General features: G+C 37.1%; 1 protein-coding gene across 1 annotated transcript; it reads left to right on the forward strand.

Moving 5' to 3' along the window:
• The first annotated feature begins 6,554 nt into the window (after positions 1-6,554).
• On the forward strand, positions 6,555-8,434 carry LOC144561826 (large ribosomal subunit protein eL14z-like). Its single transcript, XM_078310925.1, has 5 exons — positions 6,555-6,648; positions 6,768-6,869; positions 7,266-7,395; positions 7,667-7,779; positions 8,157-8,434. Exons 1-5 carry the CDS (start codon positions 6,646-6,648, stop codon positions 8,211-8,213), a joined length of 405 nt encoding a protein of 134 aa, XP_078167051.1. The 5' UTR covers positions 6,555-6,645; the 3' UTR covers positions 8,214-8,434.
• Positions 8,435-9,819: the final 1,385 nt, after the last annotated feature.

The raw sequence follows: 9,819 nt of genomic DNA on the forward strand, positions 1-9,819 counted from the left end.
GAGTGGAAAAAATAGCACGTCAGAGCTAACTTCGTCATAAAACAGTATGATATGAAACGACACGACATACATATTGGCTACATATTGTGAGTAGTTGTTGTCTAAAAAATACACCACATGACACAAAAAGAGCCTTAATTATGACACAACATGCTTTTTTCTAACATTAATTTTTCAAAAAAAACGTTCCACATTTTTTTGAATTATTTTGTAATTATTTCAAAAAACAAATTTGATAGGGCCATGTTCCGTGGCCCATATAGCATTAATCTGGGCCATGAACAAGGCCGGGATTAGGACCTCGTTCTGCGAGGCCAACCCGGGATACAATGCAAAGTCCACGATTGAGGCCCATAATAAACCGGCCCAATAAACGGCTTAGACAGCCTACGCTTCGGGGGATAAAAGCCCCAAAAGCTTCCTTGAGTCAAATAACCACTTATAACTGGTAGCCACGCCGGTTACTGACCTCGTCCTCCTAACGGCCACGATCACACGATCATAAGTGGCCACGCTCACATAACCGCATAACTGATTCACGTTCTGCCTTACCCTGTGTTCACACAAAAGTATGCACAAAGTTTCAGTACAGCAAGCTGTACCTTTTAACCTTGAATACACCTTCGGTTCAGACTGCAAGTGCACAGTCCTATCGAGTAGTATATTGTCGGGTATCGATCCACAGGGACGGTTGAAACTTAACTGGACTTTACTTAAATTAAATAAACTCTAGAAGTTGCAAATGTGATTTTGGTGTTTTTAAAAAGATAAATAATGATATTCAAAACAATAAATATTTTTGGGGTTTTGTTTAATAAGAATAAAAAGGTGTTTCCAGGGTTCAGATTTCATTTCTGTTCAGCCCCGAGGCATACGGCCCGTATGGATTCCCATACGGCCCGTAGGGGACCCCGAGTTAATGCTGCAGCTACTGTTTTCTGCGTTGGTGCTAATGTTTAGGGTTTCTATCGACCAGATCTAGATATCTAACCTCAACTTTCGCATTTTGGCCTAGTACCCGATTACCGGACTCAAATACTTCCCTCTTAGATGCGTTAAACCTCAACTTTCGCATTTTGGCCTAATTTATCTAAGTCACTTGTCGGTTTACTAAAAGTATCCAAGGACTTTAGCCTCGAGGAAAGTTTCACCTTTCGGGTACTCCTTGGTTTCACCCTACTTCATATACTTTATTCGGTTGGATTAAATGTCATAGACTTGGCTCCTAACACTTAGATGTGCGCATTCATCTAACGGGATGACTAATCGATTCAAGCAACCACAAATAAAGCAATCAAAATACTACACAACAAGGTAAAAACAAAGCATTCAACACAAAATCCAAGTAGCATGCAAACAAAACCAAACTAGAAACTACATCTTAGCCCTAGAAACTAAAAGAAAAGAAAACAAATAAAACAAGTAAAGATAATGATAAGGAAGCTCATGGCAAAGCTCGAGGAACGAAGAGGATCCGTCGCAAAACTCTCGTTTTCCTCCTCTCTACTTGCTCTCCAAGCCGAGTCGTCGCTCCCAATCCCTAGGTTGATCCCCCCATGATGAGGAATGATATCTCTCTCATGCCCCCCTAGGGAAGCTTGTCCAGGTTCAACCACGAAATCCCCTTTTTATGGTGTGGAATATCTCATTTAATACCTCAGATTACGCCCCCAGAGGCTTCCTTTTCGGCCTCCTTAAATTATGCTCATTTCAGATTCCAGCTGGATTTTCCGAATTAGCGTCGTACGGGCCGTAGGGGACTCCGTACGGCCCGTAGGGCTGTGCTTTGTCTTGGAGACTTTGTGCCTCTGTTGTGGAAATCTTCTGTGGTTGGGCAGATCTTGTACGGGTCGTAGGGAATGTCATACGGGCCGTATGAAAAGTAGTCAGATCCAGTTTTTCGCCATTTTTCCTGCAAAATACCAAACAAAGCATAGCAGTACCACATTTCACCGAAATACAAGTACAAAGTCCACTTTTATAGGCTTTAAAACACAGGTTTTAATGTAAATTAGGGCTGTAATTTAGATATAATATGGAGATATCAAATTCCCCCAAGCTTGAACTTTGCTTGTCCTCAAGCAAAAATCCCAACTTAGGTATCGGGTTGGACTTTGGACTACCTAAATGCAGATAAATTCCTAAATGTGAAAAATTTACATGAGCTTGCTATTGTTAAGAACCTAGAGAATCCTTTTGGATAACAACTTGGACTTCCTTGATAAATTTTGATTCACTCCACAAATTGACTAATCAAACTTCATATTTTGAGATGCTTTAATATTTGCAAAAACTAATTACTTGAATTGATCAATCTTCATTCTTACATTGAAATTATGCCCTTGTTTGTGGTGATTTTTCCTTTTTCGCCCCCCCCAAGCTTGAAACAAGCTTAGGTTAGAAAGTCGCGGATTTCATGTGTTGATAACTGCAAATATTTTTGAAACTTTTCGAGCTCAAAGGCATCCCGTCGGATTGTGCCCGTACTCTTTTTTTCTTTGGGAGACGAGCTCAAAGGCGCCCAATAGGACTTATTGCCAGTACTCTTATTTTCTCCATCTTTTCATTTATTTCATTTGCATATATCATGAATACACACATCCAAGGTATTCTTTCATACCAATGGATATCCCAATCTTTCTACTATTTAAAATCCCCAATTCCCTATTTTAAGGCACGGTTCAGTTTCAAAATGTTTTTTCAATACAATTCAAGTTTTCATTTTTTCAAAGTTTCTAAACATCCCATCCTATGCAATTCTTTGATCAAACATGAGGTTATTTCTAATCTTTCAAAGTCATCCAAATCACTACCAAAATTTTTCAAACAAGTACTTAATTTTAACAATCACACAAATTTTTGAAAAATAAACATGAGGTTTATACTTTATGCATTTTCAGACAATGAAGTCCAATTATGCAAGACTTTATTTTTCATAACCTCGTAAAACATCTTGACAAATTTGCAATCTCAAGCAATTAAGTTCAAAATCACAAATTCTATTCAAGGTCAAGTAAAAATCAAGGTTATAAATCCTAAAAAGTTTGAAAAATAAACATGACCTAAATGCAGATACAACTTTCTTCTATTTCACCCCCAAGTTTGAATGAAACATTGTCCTCAATGCTTAAATTCACACAAGAGAGAGTAAATAAAAGAAAATATGGAAACTAACCAAATATGGAGTGTACGGGCCGTGTGTAGGGTGCACGGACTGTGTGAAGAGGCGGTTGAGCAGGAATAGCTGGTTCTGGAGAATCGATGAGCTGTACGGTCCGCGTAAAGATCTGTACGGGCCGTATCGGACGATGGTCCTCTGCTCCTCAGATGGTAATCGCCCGTGGGAGGAGGAGCGAATTCCAGCTTGTTCCTGTGGTGAGAGAAAAAGAAAAGAAAAGAAAAGATACAAATTAAAATCTAGAATTTATCAAAATAAGCAAAATTCAGAAAATTTCGATGCCATCCCCGGCAACGGCGCCAAAAACTTGTTCACACAAAAGTATGCACAAAGTTTCAGTACAGCAAGCTGTACCTTTTAACCTTGAATACACCTTCGGTTCAGACTGCAAGTGCACAGTCCTATCGAGTAGTATATTGTCGGGTATCGATCCACAGGGACGGTTGAAACTTAACTGGACTTTACTTAAATTAAATAAACTCTAGAAGTTGCAAATGTGATTTTGGTGTTTTTAAAAAGATAAATAATGATATTCAAAACAATAAATATTTTTGGGGTTTTGTTTAATAAGAATAAAAAGGTGTTTCCAGGGTTCAGATTTCATTTCTGTTCAGCCCCGAGGCATACGGCCCATAGGGGACCCCGAGTTAATGCTGCAGCTACTGTTTTCTGCGTTGGTGCTAATGTTTAGGGTTTCTATCGACCAGATCTAGATACCTAACCTCAACTTTCGCATTTTGGCCTAGTACCCGATTACCGGACTCAAATACTTCCCTCTTAGATGCGTTAAACCTCAACTTTCGCATTTTGGCCTAATTTATCTAAGTCACTTGTCGGTTTACTAAAAGTATCCAAGGACTTTCGCCTCGAGGAAAGTTTCACCTTTCGGGTACTCCTTGGTTTCACCCTACTTCATATACTTTATTCGGTTGGATTAAATGTCATAGACTTGGCTCCTAACACTTAGATGTGCGCATTCATCTAACGGGATGACTAATTGATTCAAGCAACCACAAATAAAGCAATCAAAATACTACACAACAAGGTAAAAACAAAGCATTCAACACAAAATCCAAGTAGCATGCAAACAAAACCAAACTAGAAACTACATCTTAGCCCTAGAAACTAAAAGAAAAGAAAACAAATAAAACAAGTAAAGATAATGATAAGGAAGCTCATGGCAAAGCTCGAGGAACGAAGAGGATCCGTCGTAAAACTCTCGTTTTCCTCCTCTCTACTTGCTCTCCAAGCCGAGTCGTCGCTCCCAATCCCTAGGTTGATCCCCCCATGATGAGGAATGATATCTCTCTCATGCCCCCCTAGGGAAGCTTGTCCAGGTTCAACCACGAAATCCCCTTTTTATGGTGTGGAATATCTCATTTAATACCTCAGATTACGCCCCCAGAGGCTTCCTTTTCGGCCTCCTTAAATTATGCTCATTTCAGATTCCAGCTGGATTTTCCGAATTAGCGTCGTACGGGCCGTAGGGGACTCCGTACGGCCCGTAGGGCTGTGCTTTGTCTTGGAGACTTTGTGCCTCTGTTGTGGAAATCTTCTGTGGTTGGGCAGATCTTGTACGGGTCGTAGGGAATGTCATACGGGCCGTATGAAAAGTAGTCAGATCCAGTTTTTCGCCATTTTTCCTGCAAAATACCAAACAAAGCATAGCAGTACCACATTTCACCGAAATACAAGTACAAAGTCCACTTTTATAGGCTTTAAAACACAGGTTTTAGTGTAAATTAGGGCTGTAATTTAGATATAATATGGAGATATCACCCTGGCAGGGGGAAGGCGGTACGTAGAGAATGCTATATAAGGCCATCCCTTTCACAGGAAAAAGGCGAACGCAGAGATACACCATTACTCTCTGACACCCCTACTCTCTTACACACTTGCTCTCTTATATTCATACTCCGAGATATCAGATAGGACAGAGTACGATATCTCCGGGGTCCATTCCCTTATCTCCGAGGTAATCTATTGACCTCCGGAGTTCGAAATCCGAGAAAATCCCTTGATCTCTCTGAGTTGATCATCTCTCGGCCTGTGACCTATAGCAGGACGAGCCCAGTTGAACCCAATTTTAGCATACGGCCTGCTACCTCACATAGCCCGTATCAAAATTTAAATTATGATAAAAATAGTTAAATCTAATCAAATGCAGGGGCAGAACATAATGTAAGTTAAGAGGTGCTAAGCCACCCCTATCATTTCTAAATTATCTTACTAAGTATATAGAAGTTCAATTGAATTTTATTTTTCATACACAATAGCCCCGGTCTCCTATTCAATATCACAAATTTTTAAGGTCTTGAATGATAAAAATTTGAAAAGCAAATTTCTGACATCTTTTTTTTATTTCCATATGAACCCTTCGGTATGTGTATCATTTCCATTAAGAGAAGAAAAACTTTTTGCTTTTAGAAAAATGTTAAATGTATAGAAGAAAATAAATAAAAAAAGAACTGTCCAATGAAGAAAGAAAATCTTCAAATTCCGAGCAACATCTCCAGTTTATCAAACAAAAACAAAAGCAACAAATTAAACTATCTTTAGAAAACAATAAGAATTAAATTAATAGAAAATAAATAGTGAAAGATGTCAAACTTTTTGCTTGTGGATTATAGAAAGGAAAACTTGTTTGTTTTTGGAAAAATGTCAAACTTGTTGCCTTTACATTTCTATTGTATATATTTATGAAATTAAATAGTGAAAGAGTTTATTATTTTGTATTAAATAAATTTTATTTTAAATTAATATTTTCTTTAGTATGATGTTAGCATTCTCTATAGTTAAATTCTAGTTCCGCTCCTGATCAAACGATCAGTTATAGCATATTTGGTCATGACACATTTAGTCACATCATGACTTGGTCATGATGGGACTCACGTAACGTGATTATTTACAGACTGTGACTACCGTTCGATATTTTAGTTACAACACAATACGTGAAAAATTGAATTCATCACAATATGACCAAAAGTTACATCACAGTACGATTATTCCAGGCATAAACTCTATGCCTGCTTGAGAGGATATGAATTATAGTTTAGAGCTCGTTTGAAATGTTGCATCTGTGCAAGAATTTTATTTTAAAAAAATATAATAAATATTTTGTCGGCAAGGAAATAAATAATATTTTTTTTGATGTTGCAGAAAAAATTGAATCATTGATTCAGTAACTCTATGCAGTGATGCGGGTCTTGAAATCAATAAATTGATTACTCACGTGAGTTTGAAAAAATAATATATTTTTACCATTCTTTTGCTATTTCCATATCTTTCGCATTCTCGCCAAGTGTTTGGGCCTTGTTCTTGGGCCTTAATTTAAAGCCCAAAATAGCCTAACAACAGATATAGAGATATTGTCTTATAAGGACTTAAAAACCCTAACTTCAGCTCTTATCTCCCGTTCTCCTCTCTTGGCGCGCCGCAGCTCAGCTTCTCTTCCCAGGAAAGAAAAAATGGTGAGAAAAGAACAAAAGAAAAATGGGGGAGAGAAAGATGCATTGAAGCTCTTAGTCTTTGATTCTCTCTCATCCTCTGCTAACTAGTTTGTGTATTTTTTTGTTTGTTAACGGTGAAGACGTTCAAGCGTTTTGTTGAGATTGGGCGTGTGGCGCTGGTGAACTACGGAAAGGAATATGGTCAGCTTGTAGTGATCGTAGATATCGTTGATCAGAACAGGGTATGATGCATAGGTTTTAGTATTACAACTAGAGATCGATTAGCTTTTTCAAATTTTGTTCTTTGTTCAGTATAATTGCCACTACAAGTCATTTAGAGGAAAGATTTTTATACTGCTTTCAAAATTGAAATATCACTCAGATATAGATTTTGCTAAGGCTTTCTGTTAGTTTGTACTTTTGTAGGTATTTTCCCTTTTTGTTGTCAGAGCTGAATATACTTTTTAATGGTGATAGTAAATTATCAGAAACATATCTATGTTTTCATGTTGGAATTATCAGCTGAAATCACCATTTTAAAAATCTGTCTCATTTGTAAGCACACATGATGATAACAGAATTGTGTTCCGTGAGAATATGCTTTTAGTATGAGCATTAATTCATGACTATATGTGCAGGCTTTGGTCGATGCACCTGACATGATTAGGTCCCAGATAAACTTCAAGAGGCTAAGTCTTACTGACATAAAAATTGATATCCCTCGCAGCCCCAAAAAGAAGACCTTGATTGCTGCCATGGAAGAAGCTGGTATTTCAATTTCATTTTTCTATTTCCTCAAAGCCATGAATTAAGTGTCAATTTCTTACCTTGAGCAAATGTGACAATCCAACATGATTTCTTAGATTGACTGAATGGGTTAATGGGTCAGGTCAGGTCTAGTTTCATTTGCCCCTTCTTTAACTTGACCATTTGGATTCCAATCTGTTGCCATACTACAAAATGGATGATGTACAAACTAAGTTTGAATAGAAGCTGTGTGTGTAATGAAATTTTATTTTGGTTTGGTGTTGAATTGAAGATGTGAAGAACAAGTGGGAGAAGAGTTCATGGGGAAGAAAACTTATTGTGCAGCAAAGGAGAGCTTCTCTCAATGACTTTGATCGCTTCAAAGTCATGTTAGCTAAGATCAAGGTATTTTTTGTAATATTTTAAAATTCATTTGTGTTTGTGCCTGGATATACTCAAATATTATTAGCAATCAAGAAAAATTGTTGTAAATGTCATCCGTACCTTTGGTCAGTATTTGTTAGAAAGAAAAAAAAAATATTTTCATCTTTGAGAGAATCAGTGAGCTTGTAGTTTTGTTGCATGTCAGTATATTTTGTCAATATTTTTGAAGAAAAATGCAAGCCAGGAACTACAAAAGATGTGTACTATAACAGTGTGCTGCTATGAGAAGTATGTTAATCTTAGATACATTTTTGGTGAAGTTACCAAATAAGTTATTTGCTCAATATTTGTGGATTATTATGATATTTTACTAAGACATAATCTTCTGCTGTATACAGAGGGGAGGTGTGATCAAGCAAGAACTTGCAAAGCTTAAAAAGGAGAGTGCTGCTTAGAACATTTATTAGGCGTAGAAAGCACAAAGTTGAAATTTTTTGTTTTCGTGCGTGTCAGCCTATTTTCTGTTCTCTTCTTATTTATACCTGCTTTGTATTCCATCAATTTTGAGTTTGTTCTTGTCTGAGAGATTTTTTCACTTGCCTGGTAACAGTATGCTTTTCAGGCATGTTGTTATGCAGAACTTGGTTTCTAGCTTTACATACTTTTTTGTTCCAGTTGGTTATTCTCTTATGTTTTGCAATCAATGTGATATGTTAATGAGCTTGCAACCCCATCATCATGTTGCATGCAAGACTTGGAAGCTAGCTAAACATAGTTTTTTTTGTTACAGCAATTGGTTTGTTCTCCTGTTTTGTGAAATCAATTAACCATGCCAATTAGCTGTTGTTAGTGCAATGATGTTTACATGATGGAATATACTGGTTCCTGATCCGTACCAACAAAAAGCTATAGCTGTTAGTGTCCTTGCGGAATCTATCCTACATAATTGTTTCTTTTACCTGAGAACTCTAATGTAGTGTACTAGTGTCATCAGGGTTTTAACAGATACGAATTATCCATTTCTAATCTGATCTTAGATAATTCGGATTTGGATATTAATCGGTTTTGGTACGGATAATTTTGAAATATAGATAAAAAGCTCCATATACGGATATGGATTTCCCAAGCAACTAAACAGAGTGGATATTTGGATATTACTTCACATATTTTACGTCTCGTTTGGTAATTTAATCTATGGCTTAAAATAATCCATCTAAAAGAGTGAAGTATTGGAAAATGAGCCTCCGTTTATGACAGTGGACTCTACAAGTGGAGTAAGTGTGAAGTAAGTTAATCCACATGAAGGGGGGGAGTAATTTAATCCGAATTAATTCACTTCTTACTTCACCTTACTCCTCTTCTTTCACTTCTTGTTTGGTTACTTAAAGTGTGGAGCAAGGGGTTTACTTCACCTCTTACTCCACAACTAAACATGGCCCTAAAGAACAATATACACTTGGGATCCAATATATAATTCAAAATTACTTGGCTATATAAGAGTATAATTGCAACACTATAGTAGTGTCTCTAGATGACAACATAAAATTGTAATTGCAACCATAATACAACACTCAAATTGAAAGTCTTTGTAACACACTAGTACTGTCTTCAAATAGCTAGAAAACAGGGTAATTGCAATTATAATATAACACTCTAATTGAAGGTCTTTGTAGCACTCTAACAGTGTCTCCACATTACAAGAGAAGAGGGATGTTGCAACCCTAATACAACACTCCAATTGAAGATCTCAAACTCTCAATTGGGTTGCAACCTCTCTATTCTCTTCCTATATGCAGACATTACTTGAGTGCTGCAAAGACCTTCAACTAATATGTGTTATGATTGCAATTGTCCTATTCTCTTACCATATGTAGACATTACGTAAGTATTGCAAAGACCTTCAATTGGAATGTTGTATTAGGGTTACAACCACCCACTTCTCTTGTGATAACGTTAGGGGTGATTAATGAGCGAGCATGAGCGAGTTAGGGTATGCTCATGCTCGCTCATCTAGTAAATGAGCGAGTTTAAGCGAGTTGATAAATGAGCGAGTTGGAAATG

Source organism: Carex rostrata, chromosome 11 (assembly GCF_964058835.1).
Source record: "Carex rostrata chromosome 11, lpCarRost1.2, whole genome shotgun sequence".
Lineage (NCBI taxonomy): Eukaryota > Viridiplantae > Streptophyta > Magnoliopsida > Poales > Cyperaceae > Carex > Carex rostrata.